The following is a 19961-nucleotide window of genomic DNA, read 5'->3' on the forward strand; positions in this document are numbered from 1 at the left end:
GAGGGGACTTTTTCCTTCTGCTGCAATGTGTTTTCTGTCTGTGGCGGGTCGTTCAATGTATTTTTGTTCGTGTTATAGATTTGCCAAGAGGATGGGAAGAGGGCTTCACGGACGAAGGAGCCAGCTACTTCATCAAGTGAGTGGCTCATGAGCGTTGAGTTGCATTGTTTGACCGTGTAAAATGTGATCCCATTAGCTGGTTGTTGCGTTTTAAAGTGTAGCGTGTAAAATGCTTTCCTACTCTTTTTCATTCCCCTTTCTGTCACTGTGCGGTTCTGTCACGTTTTGTAACATGTCTGAGCAGTTGCAGTCAAACGCTGCTACTCGGTGAAAAATTATGCACTGTAAACACAGCATTTCATCAGCATGCACATGACGAATGACACGTAAAGACACCAGCATATGGATTAACACACAGGGGTTCCATCGGATAGGTAAAACTAATTACCTCTGCCTGCATTGTGAATGGAAAGTGGCGGTGCCTGGCAGGACAGGAAGAAGGCTATTAAAATTCTCCTCACATCCTCCATGCAGGACCTCTACTCTCTCCATTAGGTGTACAGTAGTGTGTGTGGCAGTGTGAGAGTGTGTGATAGAGATACTGGTTGCAGGAGAGAGGTGTGACCATGTGGTGACAGAGATGTATGGTATGATGGCGTTTTTGAAGCAGAGAGGACAGGATTTCCAAAGTCATGGACCGCAGTGTGAAGTTGTTGTTGTTGTTTTGTGTCAGATTTTCACATGTCCTTCAGATATTAAAATGTTCAGGAATCAGGTTTATAATCAGTGAAAGGCACCATTCCATTAGTACCACACCGACACATCTGTTATGTTCAACTAGATAACACAAGGATTATATGCATTACATTTGCATTTCCGTCTGCATTGTTTTAAACCATGGCTTTTTTTGTGTGGATTCTGTTCTGTGGCTGTCAGTGTATATCAGATGGTTACTGTGAAAGAAACCAGGAGACAAGATCCAACAGCAAATCATGCAAATCACACAATCAGATCAAAACTAACAATGACACAGAGAACGCCAATGATAAAACATAGTGGATACAAATTCATCATGGGCACTGGATCACAGTGAATTACAGTGACTTCTCCAACTGGAGCTTATTTAAGGTTTTGTAGTTCTCTACCCAAAGTCCTGTCCTGGCCATTTTAGTTCGCCCCATTTGTTCTAGATAGAAAGCCTGTATGGAGATGTTTTATATCCCTATAGCTGTGAGGTTGATAGTTTTTGGAGGTCTTTGCTCAACGATACCAGTTTATAGCACTGAATTAACAATACAGACATTTTTTGTTCATTACAGCAATACCTGCACTCAGAAATAATATATAATAATAGAAAACAGTGTAATAAAAGAGATATTATCATAGTTTAAAAGACCAAACCAATGGCTGGCCACGCATTCAGGAGCCACTTCAAAAGACGTTGTGGCGTCCAAAGATGTGGGCTTTAAAAAAGACACATAAAATGGTTTCAGCTAACAAATTTGTTGTTGCAGACACCTATACTGTGTGTAGAATAAAGGCGGTTGTTGTGTTTCCCTCGTTCATGCACTTTTTCCTCTGTAAGAAGTGAGAACAATGCAACAGTGAAGTTGTGTGATATACGGTAGCCTAAATGTCAAGGCTGTTAAATCAGTCGACTACTTGTTGCCCAGTTAGCTCAGTGGAAGGATCCTGTTTTTGCTCTTGCTCCCAGCTTACTTCTTTGTTTTTCAGGGCTAATTTCTTGGAGTCAAACAGTGGACAGGAATGCGCCAAGACTGTTCTCTTGTACCATTCAGCTTATCTTGAGCATAGTTTTTTTTATTTTTTATATAAATATAAAAAGTATAGTATAGTATAATATATAAAGAGTATGATGAGCTGGATACCATAGTGTGCCAGACATATTTAACTTTAACAAGAGAGTATTAATTAATATACTCCTTTGTCTGTTTTATTATTTATTTAATTATGTATTGATTTGTCACTGGGCCGGACAGGGGGGCAGACATGGGTATGGGGGGGCACAAACATCGTACAAACAGACAACATAGAGAAAGGACAACACCTGCAAGAGAAGGGGGATGGAGGGTGGGGACAACATGGAATAGTAGAGGGAAACACCAATTGCAGAAAGCAACAAAACCTGCAAAAGAACGGGAGGGGGGCTTGGGGCAGAGAAAAACAAAAACAAAAACAAACAAACACAAACAAACAAACAATAATAATAATAAAAGACAACCAGCTGAATAGCAGCAATAATCAGCTGACATAGTAAGACAACTAAGAGAAAAATGAAAACAAGAAACAGTCACTCAAAATAAATAAGCAACACAGCACAGCCATGAAAGCTGGAATGATAAAAATTATTTAAATAAGTAACTGAAAAAAAAGCATCAAGAATAATTCTACCTGGGACAACCTAAATTTGTTTGTGTCTGTGTGCGTGTGGGTGAATGTGTCATAAGCCTGTTAAAGAATGTAGTTCTTAGTGAGAATGGGAAGCCACGACCATGCCGCATCGACCCCAGCAACAGGCAGGCAAGAACCCTAATAGCCAATAGGGGTGGGAGAAAAAAAAATAAATAAATATGACTCCCAGATACATCGTGATGCAAACGCGGAAGACCCTGGCCCAACCAACAGACGACCCCAAAAAAATGACCATCCAAATGCCAATTGACAACGTAATGCCGACGGAACACAAAAGGCGTAACCCGCGGAAGAGCAGCGCCTAGACCGACTGCGGCGCGCACACAACATAGATCAGTGCTCCCCCCCCATCCAGCACCCCACCGCCGTGGACCGAACAGCCAAAACGTCACGCATTCATCAACATCAATGCACTAGTGACGAGCCCAACCCCCACACTGCGCAAGCACGGCAACACCCAATGCCCGGCAACCCCCCGTGTATCACACGTGCGAGCCTGGGCAAACAAGAGTGAGCCAGGTGCAGAACACGATGGCAAAATCCAGCGGAGAAAACGCCAGCAGCAAGTCCCAGCCCAGCAGCAAACGCGCCGTGCAGGCCACCGTGCGCCCGCCAATAAAAGTACGCCATCCCCCAACCGCCGGAAAAATGAATGCCGGCCGCGCCAGCCAACATCCCCCATGCACAGCACGTCCCCAGGCCACTGCGCGACACCAGCCAAACCAGCAACGAAGCAAAATCAACTAGCTCAGCTGCATGTCACCACCAACCCACCCACCTGTCAAAGGCCGAGAACTCCAGGCAGAGGTCCAGAATAAACCGGAGCGCAGCCCCGCCCCGCACCAACACTGCACATCCCGAAAACTAACTTTATGCTTCAGACTGCAGTGGGGTCCGACAACTGGCCGACAGAGAAATGGGGAACCATGGATCTGAGGCCAACGAAGCAAACCAGGGTCGCAAACTGGTCCCTCCAAGCCAACGAGGAAATGCCTCCCCCGGACTCCAATGCACAAACCAAATGCCCAGCAGCCATCCAGAGACCCTGCATAGGGAAGAAAAAAACAAACAAACAAAAAAACCCAATGCATCAAGATGCATCGACAATTGCCCAACAATCCCACCGCAGCCCTCCAAACTGCAACTGGATCGACCCGCCACCCCCAATAGCCAGGGCACCTTGTGACCCCCCAAAGCGCAAAGGACCCTAGACCGCATGTCCCGGGGAGAGCTGCGCCCTGCCCCGAGGGAGAACAGCAGAAAGCCGTGCCGGGAAGCTCCCCGCTGCCAGGGAGCGATAACACGGGAGAACCAGGCCGACAGTCCCCCAGCCCAGCCGGAGGCATCCCCCCCCAGAGTGCAGGCAGAGCCAGCAGCCCCCGAACCCAGCCCCCCCACTCAACCACCCCCAAGGAAGAGGGCCAAAACCTACCCTGACAACACCAGCCATGTGCCCCTGGGACTCCCAAATGCCCCCCCTGTGAGAGAGCCGGCAGGGGGAAGCAGCGGCAGCCCCACCCCTGCAGAGGAGGGCCCAGGTGTGGAGAGGAGACAATGGGCTCCCAGGCCCAGGGACACACCACCCACCCAGAAATGAGCAAAAGCCAGAAGCCCGAGTCCCCAGACCCCCAGGTCCAGAGCGGGCCCCCACCCCAGGGGAGCCACGGCCCCCTGACCCACCCCAGGCCAGGCAAGGTGGTCACCAACCCCGGGGCTCCTGTGGCAGGATACGAGGCCAATGAGAATCCCCCAACTCCTTCAACCCCCACTAATGGATAGATCTGTCTCCCACTTTAAGAATGGGAGAGAGATTGAACTGTCTGTTTTTAACAGTAACATGTATACTTTTGATAACAGTTTTGGAGGGGAGAGTTTAAGAAAGTCTGTTATCATTGGAGGTAGATCTAAGTCCATTATTACATCGTACAAGGTCATCCTCTATTGATTTAAGTAAAGGCATGTAGTTTAGCCATGTCAGTTCTGACAGCCTGGAGGAAATATTGACACCCAGATATTTAATATTCCCAGACTTTAGCGGTGTGGTAGATATACTCTGGAAATCACACATTACAGGTAAAACTATGTATTTACTCCAGTTAATGGAGTAGTCTGAGATGGATGAGAATTTATCTATAAGTGTGATTGTCTCAGAAAGAGAAGTTTGTGAGTTTAGGAGGAAAAGTAATACATCATCTGCATAAGGCTTATCTTGTGGTGTATATTTTCTGTTTTAACTCCTTTAATATTATTATTTTGTCTGATAGCAGCTGCTAGTGGTTCTATAAAAATGGCAAATAGCGAGGGAGAGAGTGGGTAACCCTGCTTGGTACCCCTTTGACGACTAAAGCATGGAGAAGTATGATCGTTTGTCCTGACAGAAGCTCTTGGGGAACTGTATAAGATTTGAATCCAATCTATGAAAGAGTTTCCAAATCCAAATTTATGTAAAGTAGCGAATAGAAATGTCCAATTTACTCTGTCAAATGCTTTCTCTGCATCTAAATAAACAACTGTAGTTCCAGGTTGTGAATAGTGGCATAGTCTATTACATTAAGTAGCCTGCGTGTATTGTTGGTGGAGTGCCTGCCCTTAATAAATCCTGTTTGGTCGGAGTGTATTATACCAGGAGTGACCTTCTCTAGCCTTCTTGGTAGGGTTTTGCAGATGATTTTAAGATCTGCGTTAATAAGTGATATTGGGCGATAACTGGACAGGAGTGTGGGTTCTTTGTCTGGTTTAAGGAGCAGGCTGATATTAGCAGAGTTAATTGTTGGAGGCAACATGCAAGTACCCTTAATTTGCATAACCATCCTATAGAATGTGGGCGCAAGTATTTCCCAGAATTCCTTGTAGAATTCAGCTGGAAAACCGTCTGGCCCAGGGGCTTTATTATTCGACATGTGTAAGAGAGCTTCCTGGAGTTAAGCCTTTGAACCAAGTGAATCCAGAGCCCTGATCTGTTCATCATCTAACCTTGGCAAATCTATATTGTTCAGAAATGCATCGATGTTAGAGCTAGATGCATCAATTTGTGATGTATATAAGTTTTTATAATAATCTCTAAATGCATTGTTGATTTTGTCTGGGTTATGAAACAGATTCCCAGCTGAGTCCTTTAAGGAGGAAATTGTTATTTTTTCTTTATTCAATTTCACTTGGTTGGCTAAGAATCTGCTGGATTTATTGCCATGTTCAAAGTTCTCCAAGCGTAGTCTTTGCAACTGAAATTGTGTTCCTGTGGGGAGGCAGCAAGGGCAGTTTCTAATGTTTTTAGTTTTTGTTCTAGCTCTAATTCACGAGATCTCTCTTTCTTTTTTTTGTATGATGAATAGGAGATTATTTTACCTCTCATGACTGCTTTTGCTGCCTACCAAAGAAGACATGCAAAGTTCCTGGCAGTCTTTAGTTTCCATATATATTGCCCACTCCTTTTTGAAATAAGTCTCCAACTTCTAGTTGGCTGTGTGACTTTTTTTTTAGTAAGAGTGACAGAAACCGATTCATGATCACTGATAGTGATAGGGTGAATCTAAGTGTAGGAAATGCCATAATTGAGCTGTCTATGAAGATTCTCAGTCATCCAGGTCATAGTTATCCAACTGGACTTGATTTTAACCTTCGTTGGATACATAATTGAGCTGCTAACCAAAAAATAGTCAAGGCGAGAATATGAGTGGTAGACCGGTGAAAAGAAGGTATATTCTCTAAGAGTGGGTAGTAAGTACGCCAAAATCGCTCATGGATTGTTTAAGGGTGTCTGTTGATTTCCAAATATGGTGACTGCCTGCCATACTGAGCATGTCAACTGCTGGATTACATACCAGGTTGAAGTCCTCTCCTATTATAACAGCTGTGTCTGAGTGAGCAGAGAGTGAGTTGAAGAAAGCATGATAAAAGGAGGGGTCGTCAACATTTGGGCTATAGATATTAGCAATGCATATATGAGTAGGCCTATTTTGAATCGAAATGTTAACAATAATAAATCGACCCTCTGTATCTATAGTAGAGGTATTATGATTGAAGTGTGTTTTTCTATTTATCATAATGGTGACATCCCTTTGTTTTGAGTAATAACAGGCTGAGTACGAGTGAGGAAACTGTGGTGAGTTTAGTTTATCTTTTGTCTTGGATAAATGAGATACAATTTCTGCTTGCAGTTTATTTAGATGGTTGAAAATTTTTAATCTCTTTTCCCTTGAACCAACTCCACATACATTCCAAGAGGTGAGCTTAAGTGTGGTCATCATTCAACTAAGGGATGTGGTGTAGGCTAGTGTGTGCAGTGTGTGTTTTGTATCCTTGTGTGTGGTGTGTGTGTTGTGTGCGCCTGTATGTGTGTGTCTATGTGAGCATAGTTAATATCTTCAGTGTTCTGTTGATGTGTCAAAGAAAGACAAATCATTATATGTTTGTCAGAGTGGGTTAAACCGCTGGGTGATTATCTTTATTTATGATTTAATATGCTAATATAGAGATATCTTGGTTCATAATTATCAGTTTCATTCCAAGTGAACATACATTTTATCTTGTATCATGCCACTTACTTTGACTATGTATATAATTGACAGTGAACTGTAACATAGTGATATTGAGATACTGCTATTATAATGATCACAGTATTGAAGTCTAAAGCCACCCCAGGTATGAATGTATATAAAGATAAAGATTGTTGCAGAACTAAAAAGCTGTTGTTAAAACACAGCATTGATTCATCTGCAATATGACAACTTGATTGGTATTTTTTAATTCCTGAAACAGTAGGACTATAATAGATAATTACTTTGAGAAATAGCTGATTGGTGTATGACTCATTTTAGTATTCTCTGATGACTGAGTACTGTCATTTTCTCATTGCGGAGAAGTTTGTCTTTGGTGGTTTATTAGATTTATTGACCTTGATAATTCCAGGTAATTAAAGGAAGCATCACTTTTGTCAAGCTCACCTGGCTTTTAACTCTAGCATTCAGCTAATTAAGGTAGGAGTGGATCCACAGGCCTGGTTAATTTATTACTACTTTGTTGTTAAAGACATGAGTCGGCTCAGCAGATTAAAGGTTAGAAACAGCTTTCTTTCCAGGAATATCTGTGCTTTGGTTTTTAATGTTAACTGGCAAAACTCAAAACACTGACAGTGAAGTGGCTTCAGCTCAGTGGGATTCATTCATAAAATCACATTAAATAAATTGGAAAGGGACTGGACAGCTTGGATTGTGGCCCTATTTCAGAACATTAAAATCATCACAAGGTTTAGTTTACAACTGGCTGCAACTCATCATTTTAAAATTCCCATTAATACTACAGGGGCAACCCCCATTAGCTCTGAGTTTAGGTGAGTTTATTTTTCTGCTCCAGGGTGCACTTAAACATCAGACTTTATGAGAAGCTCTCGTGAAGTGCACAGTCAGATTTTTAGGAACAAATTAAGTAGGTTCTTCGATAGAAATCATTTCTGCCCATTCGTCTTCTCGTCTCATCTCATAGCTGTCCAGGAACTATACAAACTCAAGTAGGACCTAAGTCTGCATGGTGCTGCCATGACAATAGTCACTAGATTTGGTTGTGTGTTGATCATGGTATTTTTCCGAGGTGGATTACAAAGGAAGGCTTGTTTAGACGTTGCTATTCTAGGACAGCCTGTGGTCTGTGGACCTGTTAATCTGTGTAGTGGTTTATTTTTTAAACAGTGTGAGGGCTGATGATTTTTCATCAAGTCGAACAAAGAAGGATTTATATATGATAAAACATAGTTTATATTATGTACCTTTGATGTTTAGTTTAAGTTCACTTTAGTTACAGTACTCTTAATACACTGACGTTAACATCAGACTGAACTGTGCAGACTGGAAGAGGAGATGGTCAAAACTAAAGGGCGAGGTCTGTTGTCATCTGTGGCAGTAGATTGAAATAGAGTCTTTGGCTGTCATACTTGGCAAATCTCCAAGGAAGTGACCCAATTTGAAAATCATCTTCCAAAATCATCCTGTTTCAAACCCTGCAGAGGATCTGCCACAGATGAAACAGGACTATGTGTTGAGGTAAACTTGTGTAATGGATGCATATTCATTTTAGGAAAGAATTGCACAGCCGAAGAAGACGTGGCAATAGGATGTGTACAGCATACTGTATTATTAGAATGCACAGTTCCGACACTGATATCGGATATCGGCCCGTTATACTGACTGAAATACCTGGATCGGGTATTGGTGACACAGGGGTAGATCTATTCCATACAATTAAATGCGTACTATGTGATGTGCCAGCAGTGAGCCTGTAGACCCCAACAGAGAGAGCTACAAACAAAGGGTTAGAAGTTTGGAGGTATTTCACGCTTGATCAAGCCTGATGGTGCCTAAAAGAATGATTCCCAGTCTCTTCCTCACAGCTTATTAAATTCACACTGGTATCGGATCGGTACTCCCATCGGACGATACCCAAAGCTAGCAAAGTACAACTAAGTTAAGCTTCTTTTTCAAGTTAAAATAGTACTGTCATAAACCTTAAAGGGATAGTTTGGGTGTTTTGAGGTGGGGCAATATGAGGTACCTATCAAAGTCAGTGTATTACCTGAATTATATGCAGCACTGCAGGTAATACACTGACTATGGATAAGTAACTTATACAACCCCACTTCAAAAAACCCGAATTATCCCTTTAATGCATCCCTCAAATGGTTAAACAGAACTATTTGTAAGTTGGAGTCTATTTGCTCCAGATGGCATGGCTGGAAGAACAATTGAAAAGAATTTAAGATATTTCAAACATTAGATCAGATCAGTAACAGTACAGTTGGTGGTAAACAAAAGAGTAAGAACCAATGTGATTATTTTACTAACTGTATGTAACTGTATGATTAATTTATGTCATATTTATATATCTTTATAATACATTGTGTTAAATGATTCCCAAGTAAAAGCTGGGCAAACTGAGTTCTTCTAGGTTTACTCTCCACCACATCACTGGCACTCACTGAGCATAGGAAATGTGCAATTCTATAGCTCCTGGGGGAAATAATGACCCCACTGAGGCACAATGGTGTCCTGTTGAGGACACAGTTCACATTGTTCAGTGGGCTTACAATACTGTGGACAGTCCAGAAAGAACTGTTTGATATAAAACTCACATTGATTTCACACCAAAAAAGGCTTACTCACCTTCTGTCTCAACTTTATGTAGGCTACTCGTCAGATGTGATAACGCCATCAACATCACTGGTTTTTAGGAGTGTTTTATTTTACCATTCTCCTGCTGCTTGTTGTGCTTTTAGGTTGTGCTTGCATTTTTTTTACTTGATGACTATTAGTTAACAGGACAGTATTGAGTTGATTAGCCATCAGGTGTTTTGGGAGTTTTGAAGCAAGGCATAAAAAAGAAGTTTATAAAACCTACAGGCCCTTATCTGAAGGCTGTCTTAATGAAGCTTGTTTTCTGCTAACACAGCAAATCCATATCTCATTGCTGAGTTCAAAACATCACTGCCAAAAAAGAGAGGGAATAAATGAGCCCCAGTGTACTTCAAATGACCTTTTCCCCTCCATATTTAGATTAAGTTAACGTGAAAAAAAAATGTATGTCAGAATTCCTCAAATACTTAAAAAAGTATTTAACTTGGGCTATTTGGGAACATTTTGTCTGCTTTGATGCTCCTTTGTAGCTTTGATGCTGGACATTGACTTTGAAACTTTTAAAGTGAGGTAAAACTTCTAATGTGTTTCTTTGTGCAGGTTTATTCTTTTTGTGACAACTTTACCACAGCGGATTTAGGATGAGCTTTACCATCACTTGTAAAGTGTTTTCCCAACTGGTCCTCCTTTGGGATCAGGCAGGAAGACAGTCCAGAAAATCACTAGCAAACCCTTCAGAAATGGTCAATGCTCAGAATATGGGACCTCAAACTATATCCTCAGAATGTATAACAACATAATTCACTGACATTAGTCTAAAATTCCATTGAGCATTGTAGTCGATGACAGTGACTGTTAGGTCTGCTAAGTAATGATCATGTTTGCTCAAATGACCGTGGACATTAAGGGACATTGTTTGGAAATCTTTGTCGAGTGCCATGCAAAGTGGCCTTGCAAACACATCACTGACAGCAGAAGGATCAGTACAAGTAATAATAATAATAGAATTTTCTTTTAAATAACTTTATTTTCTTAGCACATTTCATGCAAGTATGCAGTTCAAAGTGCTTAACAAAACAAGATCAGAATAACAATAACAATAAAATAAAAATCCATAAATAGCAAAGGCAACAGAAGAAACAAACATACAATCAAAGCAAATAGAAACAGTAAAAATGTTGTTGTTGGTTGTGGGGTTTTTTTCAGCAAAGCTGAGGTGACTGAAACAGTGCTTGGATATTAAAGAAAAGAAGGTTGGATGAAATTGTGTGTCATCGGGTTCATCCAATGGGAACAGATGTGTCACTTAACAAGATCCCATAACACCCACAGCTTTCCTACTGCATGTGTGCTCCATTGAGCACATATTAATTACATATTTATAGGTCTTATACTTGGGCTCAACTCTGCTCATGATGACAGTCTAAGTAAGGTGACTCTCTTTTACACTTTCCCAGTTTATTTGTTGTTTCTGGTTATTGTGAGAAACAAGCTGTGATTGTTGAACTACCTCTATAGGCCTCCACAGAGTACTGTAAGTACAACTAAAGTGAGGTCCTACTGTAGGAACCGTATTTCTTAAAGCGCTGTGTTGTCAGACTCTGATAACATCACTCTCAGGGTAGTTTATGCACCTTTATGCACCACAGCTGTTTTCTAAAGCATTGCTAGGGTAAATAATTATCTTTTAACTTACTTTGTAACATGAGCTTTATTGATACATGCTGGCGTTACTGAATCTGCTCTTGGGCTGTAGAATCTTCATAAAGCCTCTTTCATTTTTTTTTGTCTGACATGTTTCTGTTGACAACAGACATCCTTGACAAGATAAACATGTTAACAGTCAAAGCAGCAACCATTGTGCTTTGATTATTTTTTTGTGTATTTGCTTGTGTGAGCAGATAGTTAAAAGTTGAAAGGGCTATGTCAGCTACCAACTTGTATACTAATTTATGCACTTGCCCATTGAACTTTGTATCAGTAATCTTACAAATATATTTGTATATTTGTTGAGTAACAAGGTCATTTAGTTTCATTTTGTCCTTTTTGCCATTTTCTTAATTGGAAATGTACTTAGTTCATGGTACAAGGAATGATATTATGGGACACAGATATATTTAAATGTCACTTCACATGACATGACACATTTGCGGGTGTAGGGTCTGTAGTTTGAATAATGGTAAGTCTAAGACACTGATCATCATCATTAGATACATGTTCCTTTTTTTCCCTCCATGATTTTAATCACTATTGTTCAGACATTTGGCTCAAATATATCACTTTTGCAGACACTTCTTCTTCTTCTTTTGTTTTTCTTTAAACCTGTCCCGCCCAGCAGTCTGGTATACAGTATGAGGAGCTGGATACTCTGTTGTGCCATAAAGATCTTGCTTTAACAAGACAGTTTTAAATATACTCATTTGTCTTCTTTATTATTTATTTAGTTATGTATTTATTTGTCACCGGGCCGGGCAGGTGGGCAGAAATGGGGATGGGGGGCACAAACATAACACAAACGTGGGGACAACAGGAAACAACCTTGCAGACACTTCTGAGTTTCATATCTCTCTTTTTCTACCATCCCTCAAGCTGTTTGTTGAGACACTGACCTTCAGCTGAAAATAGATACTCTGAAATCATTGTGTCATTCTTGACAGGCAAAATCCTGATGGATCAGATTATTCCTGTCTTATCTTTGAAAGATGGAGATAAAGAAATTTGACTTCAAGGACATTATTACTATGATAGGGGCCTAAAAAAATACTATTCTCCTATACCATGGCATGGTTCTTTCTTATCGGCATTATTCTACAATTGAGGCTTATCATTGTGCATTTTATTTGTACTTGCTGATGAAATGAGTGATGATCTGAAAACATATGGTCCATGGTTACATTTATTGCAGCATCACAATCCTACCTTTTGACGAAATACTAACTAACTCCCAGCTTGTTGCACTTCTCTTTCCATTATTGCACTATGTGTGCTGTGCAGCGAATGAAAATACTGAGTGAACAGGCTATTTCAAAGTCAAGAGAGTAGCAACATGATGATTTCCACCACCATAAAGATAGCGGAGAAACTCCATGGAACATTACAAACACTTCATTCCCTTATAACAGACACACATAGACAGACAGCCTTACATTGAAGCATGAATCATTAATCCTGTGAAGATGGCAACAGTGCACATGCTAACACTTTAGCAGGGATACTGAAATTGATATTAGGATTCATGGCCAAGGAATTGCAGTTGGGCTGTTGGTGAGGTAGCGAGTCCTTTCAATCTTGTGGTGTGATTTATGTTGACCATTTGTCATTATTAGTAGATCCTTATGTCATGTTTAAATCATGTCCAGCTGTTATGTTTGTGAATCTTTCTCCTCTCCTTGGTTGTGAGGCGGCCTGAACTTTCACTTGAGGCTCGAGCGTTTTACAAACAGAGCTATCTTGTCAATATCATGTCCATGGTGACTTATTACAAGGCAGTTGAACAATGCATACTGTACAGTACTGCCGGGGCCTACAAATAGAGTTGGAGCTTAAAGCAGCAGACTGAATAAAGATGATAAAAACAAAGAGCACATTGAGAGTCTGGGACAGTGGATGTTTGTGCTGCAGAATTGAAAAGAAGCTTTCCATCAGGCCTTGTTTGGACTTGCAATATTTAACCGGGAGCCTGCAATGAATGAATACATTAAGAGCTGAGGTGTGCTCTGTGTGATGATATACATTATCTAGAATGAGTCATTCACTGTCCAGACAGCTTGAGCAAGTTTACCAGTCAGAGCTGGAGCAGGAGTCAGAGCAGAAACAGGGCTGGGGAGATGCCCGAGCCGGGATGGGGACCTGCTGTTGCAGTTGCTTGCCCCTTGGCCAGGGGACTGACTTGGCTGATCATGAAACAGAGGTGGTTGCTGGGCTGGAACCCTCCAGTTTGGAGAAGGAAGAGAAGCAGATTGAGACAAGGTAACACTGGTTTAATGCTATAATCACTGTGAAATTTTGTCTTCAGCTTTGTGTAAAAGAAATACCTGTTTTTATACATACTACGATCTGGATATCTGTAACATGCTATGGTAATGTACAGGCAAAGTAAATGGAACTGGCATGCAATAAACAGCTGACAAAAATCAAATTATATACATATAAAACGTTTCTCTTTGTCATCTATCATTCTTTTCATGTTGTTAAAGAGGGAAGCTCTAGTCTGCACCTGAGTAATTTCACCTGCCGGTCTGGAGGAAAGAAAGAGTTTGTATACCCTCCCTCTGATTAAATTCAGATGACAATTCTTTCTGCCGCATTCTGTCAGAGGCTGAGTGTGACGGGAGCCACTGCAGAGGGAAGCAGGTCCCACACTGTTCTCATCTCACCACACGGGTGAGAAGAGAGGTGATTACTTAGCAGCCACAAAGGTGGGAGATGGATGTTGTATAAAAAAAGTCTTTCTAGAGAGCGTATCTGAGACTTAGCTTTTTTGTTGAAGTTTCCATTTTTATTTTTTCCATGTGATTCCAGTGTTTGGTTAAAAATTGCTGAACAATAAAATAGGTAATTTAAACGTGAGAAACTCACATCACCAATAGAAAATCAAGTACACGGTAGTGTAACGGCATTGATTTTCTGCAAGCATAGTACATTTGCATTTAGATAAAAAAAACAGTTTGGTTCAGTGAATCTGGTAAAAGTTAAAATTCTGCTTTCACTAGAGATATTGTCTATAGGTTTATTAATATAACTCAATGCTGCAATCTTCTCTGCTTTATTTTTCAGGTCATTATATTGGTAGTATGTTTTGATTTAATTTCACCACTTTCTTCAGTGTTGATTCCACCTTTAATAGGCAGCTGTTTTCAGCAAACAAGCTCTGATAAACCCACTGTACACCACCTGCCCAGCACCAAAAGGCAGACAGAGAAAGTTAGCGACTAACTGGTAAACATAGTGGCGCATTAAGCAGCTAAAGAGAAGAGTATTTTCCTCAGGAGTTTGTAAGGACCAAAATAGCTACAGAGAGTGAATATTGGACTTGGTGGCCAGAAGCACGACTCCAAGGTGGCCAACAACTTCTTCTCTGTAGTCACAACTTTTTTTCTAAGTAGCACCTTGAAGATCTGTACAGATCTACTTAATCTGACATTTATTGACTGATCATAGGATTTGTAGCAATGAAGGTTCTTTGTAGTGTCTTATTCTATATTCCTAAAGGTACAGTATATTGAATAACCTATATCTGAATAACCTAACCCTTCAATAAGCTTATGTTTCTCATTGTGGATTACTTGACTAAATATTGCTGTTCTCATTACTGAAATATTGAGCCTGAAAAAGATAAATGAAAAGGCCCATCTGGCCAATGCAGAGAGCAGATCTGGCGGTTAGGGCAATTTCATTCACTGCAGCATTTATTGAACACATTGACCACACATCTGTGCAAGTTCTCACAAACCAATCCAATTTATTTTGCTTTTGGTGCAGAGATGCAAGGCTAATACGTTATTCATTTGCTGATTGATTCTCCCTTTTACTATTCTTTCATTTACTATGAGATCAGTCTTCACCTCCAACCATCCGTTGTCTCTAATCTGTGCAGCAAAGATGTAGTGTTAGTTATGTTTGGAAGTTTTCAAATCACTGTAACAACTGCCCTTCTCTGTCAGTGCATCCTTGAGACCAGATGGAGCATGTGCATGAACAGTCCCTCCCAAAAGTATTGGAACGGTAAGGCAAATTCCTTTGTTCTTTTTGTTCACTGAAGACATTTGGGTTTAGGATCAAAAGATGAGCATGAGACAAGAGTTCAGAATTTCAGCTTTCATTTCCTGGTATTCACATCTACAGGGGTTGGACAATGAAACTGAAACACCTGGTTTTAGACCACAATAATTTATTAGTATGGTGTAGGGCCTCCTTTTGCGGCCAATACAGCGTCAATTCGTCTTGGGAATGACATATACAAGTCCTGCACAGTGGTCAGAGGGATTTTAAGCCATTCTTCTTGCAGGATAGTGGCCAGGTCACGACGTGATGCTGGTGGAGGAAAATGTTTCCTGACTCGCTCCTCCAAAACACCCCAAAGTGGCTCAATAATATTTAGATCTGGTGACTGTGCAGGCCATGGGAGATGTTCAACTTCACTTTCATGTTCATCAAACCAATCTTTCACCAGTCTTGCTGTGTGTATTGGTGCATTGTCATCCTGATACACGGCACCTCCTTCAGGATACAATGTTTGAACCATTGGATGCACATGGTCCTCCAGAATGGTTCGGTAGTCCTTGGCAGTGACGCGCCCATCTAGCACAAGTATGGGGCCAAGGGAATGCCATGATATGGCAGCCCAAACCATCACTGATCCACCCCCATGCTTCACTCTGGGCATGCAACAGTCTGGGTGGTACGCTTCTTTGGGGCTTCTCCACACCGTAACTCTCCCGGATGTGGGGAAAACAGTGAAGGCGGACTCTTCAGAGAACAATACATGTTTCACATTGTCCACATCCCAAGATTTGCGCTCCTTGCACCATTGAAACCGACGTTTGGCATTGGCACGAGTGACCAAAGGTTTGGCTATAGCAGCCCGGCCGTGTATATTGACCCTGTGGAGCTCCCGATGGACAGTTTTGGTGGAGAGTTGAGGTGCACATTTAATTCTGCCGTGATTTGGGCAGCCGTGGTTTTATGTTTTTTGGATACAATCCGGGTTAGCACCCGAACATCCCTTTCAGACAGCTTCCTCTTGCGTCCACAGTTAATCCTGTTGGATGTGGTTCGTCCTTCTTGGTGGTATGCTGACATTACCCTGGATACCGTGGCTCTTGATACATCACAAAGACTTGCTGTCTTGGTCACAGATGCGCCAGCAAGACGTGCACCAACAATTTGTCCTCTTTTGAACTCTGGTATGTCACCCATAATGTTGTGTGCATTGCAATATTTTGAGCAAAACTGTGCTCTTACCCTGCTAATTGGACCTTCACAGTCTGCTCTTATTGGTTCAATGTGCAATTAATGGAGATTGGCCACCAGGCTGGTCCAATTTAGCCATGAAACCTCCCACACTAAAATGAGAGGCATCTCAGTTTCATTGTCCAACCCCTGTAGATGTGTTAAACAACTCAGGACATACCACCCTTTGTTTGAACCCACCCATTTTTCAAGTGAGCAAAACTATTGGAACATGTGGCTGACAGATGTTTGTTGTTGCCCAGGTGTTGCCTTTTAGGTTGATTGTTCAAACATTAAATAGCTAGACTAGTCTAAGTTTTCATCCTTGGTTCAAAGCTATAAAGACTGAATTTCCTGTTAAAGAGGATAAACCAACATGAATACCAGAGAACTGTCTATGGGAGAAAAGCAAGCCATTGTCAAGCTGAGAAAAGAAGGAAAATCAACCAGAGCCATTGGACAAACATTGGACATAGCAAGCACAACAATTTGGAATGTCCAAAAAAAGAAAGACACTACTGGTGTACTGAGCAACAGACGTCGAACAGGTCGGCCAAGGGAAACAACAGTAGTTTATGATGGAAATATCGTGAGAGCTGTGAAGAAAACCCCCAAAACATCAGTAAGTGACATCACCAACGACCTCCACATTGCAGGGGTGAAGGTATCACAATCCAGAAGAAGACTCATTTGCAAAGAAGTACAGAGATGAGCCGCAAAAGTTCTTGAACACAATGGACTGATGAGACCAAGATTAATCTCTACCAAAGTGATGGAAAGGCCAAAGTGTGAAGAAAGAAAGGAACTGCTTATGATCCGAAGCATACAAGCTCATCTGTGAAGCATGGTGGAGGTAATGTCATGGCTTGGGCGTGCATGGCTGCTTCTGGAACAGGCTCATTAATATTTATTGATGATGTAACTGATGATGGTAGCAGCAGAATGAATTCAGAAATGATCAGAACCATTTTTGTCTGCCAATTTACGGAGAAATGCATTGAAACTAATCGGGAGGAAGTTTATCATGCAGCAGGACAATGACCCAAAGCACACTGCCACCAAAACAAAGGACTTCATCAGGGGAAAAAAGAAGGTTTTAGACTGGCCAAGTCAATCACCTGACCTTAACCCAATAGAGCATGCTTTTCACCTCAAGAGGAGACTGAAGGGTGAAATGCCCCAAAATAAACAAGAACTGAAAGAAGCTGCGGTAAAAGCCTGGAATAGTCTGCTGGGTCGCAGGCTTGAGGCAGTTATTGCAAGCAAGGGTTATGCCACCAAATATTAAATGTTATTACTTTTTTCCATTACTTTTGCTCACCTAAGAATGCTGTGGTCAAACACAAACGGTGATGTGTCCTAAGTTGTTTTAACACATCTAGATGTGAATACCAGGAAATAAAAACTGAAATTCTGAACTCTCGTCTCCTACTCATCTTTTGATCTTCAACCCAAAAGTCTTCAGTGAACAACAAAAACAAAGGAATTTGCCTTACCGATCCAATACTTTTGGAGGGGACTGTATGTTGAAGTGCTGTTCTGTGGGTAGCCACTAGATACTGATGTTGAGTCTTTGTCTCTTTGAAAGTTTGATGCAATATTACATTTGTTTCAGTCTTATTGTCGTTATCAAGACATGTAATGCATGAAATAAGACTTTCTTATTATGCAGGATTTTAACTTAACTGAGTTTAACTCAGGCTTGAGTTAAAGATGTCTTACCTTCCAATCATACAATGATTAATTAATCATTTCTCAGTCATATTGCCCTTTTCCTGTATTTGACTAAAATGTTGTATCAGTTCTATATTAAATCCTCAACGATATTTCCTGTCCCACTGTGTAATTTTAGCCTTAATCAACTTAACACCTCTGGTATATTTAAAAAGCCTTTTTTTCTGGGTTTGTGGGTTTCTGATTTGCTAACACAACAGGCTGGGATTGATACAGTGCTGTTATAGCATAATTTTGCTATACAACAGACAGGAGGACAACAGTGGAAGTAAGTGATAGAGTGAGGTATGAATGTTGACCCTGGCCAATGTTTTTTTTTTTTCTGTCTGTATTGACCTAAACCACCCTCATCCAGCCCTCTGCTCTTATCTGTGTGTCTGTCTGTGGATTATTGAACCAGCACTGCAGCAGCCTGAGCCAGCCACTCAGCTATTAGTCTGCCCTACCATACTCTATCCCTCTCCCTCTGGCTGACTGGGATCTGATCTAGGGGACTCGGGGTGAAAAGGAAGGCTCTGGTTGCAGTCAGAGACCAAGGTCAGCACGTTACATTGACTGGACAACACAGTGAGGTGAATACTGCTCATCTGTGGTCACCAGGAAGAGTGGTGGCTTTGGAGTTTCTTAGCAGGTCGGGCCCTTCCCCTTTCCTCCTTCTTCATCTTCTGTATAGTGACTGAACAATTGAATGTTATCATTTTATTCCTCCCTGGAGAGGCTAAGTAGAGCTACATACTGTAAGTGCTGGCAGTGTTACTGAGTGATCGAGAGTAAAGAGAGAGGGCTGAAACAGCAGTTATACTCTGACACCGCTCTTTGTGCCCTGTCTAGCACACCCACCTAGCACAGTGCACACAGTTAAAACAGGCTCAGTTACCACACGTTACAAGAACAAAAAGGGACTCCTTATTAGTTGTCTTCAGGATCAGGACAGATTTGGACATATGAGACTTTAAAACTGGACTACTTTGCACCTCTAATCACCAACTGGTGAGTATGTATGTAGCAACATATATTATTGAGAGGACTCTGTAGCTATCAGAGACACACTGGGATTATGATGAAGCTAAAGCTGAAGGCTATCCAGTTCAGTTTCATCTCTTAAAAACTATTAAAAAATCTGTTCTATTTCTTTTTCTTACATCACTTTGTTCTTTGTAAACATATTTTTTTTGGCATTTCTGCTTTATTTGATTGTGATAGTAGAGAGAGACAGTAAAGACAGGGAAGAGAGAGGGGATGACATGCAGCAAAGGCCCCGGCCGGATTCAAACCTAGACTGCTGCAGTAAGGCCTCAGCCTTGATTTGTGGAACACACTCTACCAGGTGAGCTACTGGGCGCCCCTCTCTTTTTTAAATACTGTTCATTATGTGTGTTCGCACTTTTATTATTAGTATTAAAACGTTTCATTGCTTTGTGATCCTAAAATATAAAGCACATTTCTATATTTAAGTCACTATCCATTGAGATTACTTGTCCATGTCAGTAGTAGCCATACAGTTTATTGAGGGTCATTGTATTGGCTGTGGGCAGTGGTAGCGGTATCACATTATTAAACTACTCTGTTGCAAGTAAAAGTCCTGCATTCAATGTCTTATGTAAGTAAAATTAGGCAAGTGTTAACAGAAACATGTATTTGAAATTAAATGAAAATAAATAAAAAACATATCAAAAGTCAAAGTACTCGTTGTGCTGCAGAGTGATCGTCTCAGAACAGAAG

General features: G+C 41.2%; 1 protein-coding gene across 1 annotated transcript in view; it reads left to right on the forward strand.

Moving 5' to 3' along the window:
* The window catches only part of plekha7b (pleckstrin homology domain containing, family A member 7b), a 74001-nt gene that overhangs the window by 374 nt on the left and 53666 nt on the right, over nt 1-19961 (forward strand). The window contains 1 exon segment of the mRNA XM_038701184.1: nt 79-136. Coding sequence (XP_038557112.1) covers nt 79-136 — 58 coding nt within the window.

This window comes from Micropterus salmoides, unplaced genomic scaffold, assembly GCF_014851395.1.
Source record: "Micropterus salmoides isolate LMB-PRFRI ecotype aquatic unplaced genomic scaffold, ASM1485139v1 Ms_hic_scaffold_6, whole genome shotgun sequence".
In the NCBI taxonomy this organism is placed as follows: Eukaryota; Metazoa; Chordata; class Actinopteri; order Centrarchiformes; family Centrarchidae; genus Micropterus; species Micropterus salmoides.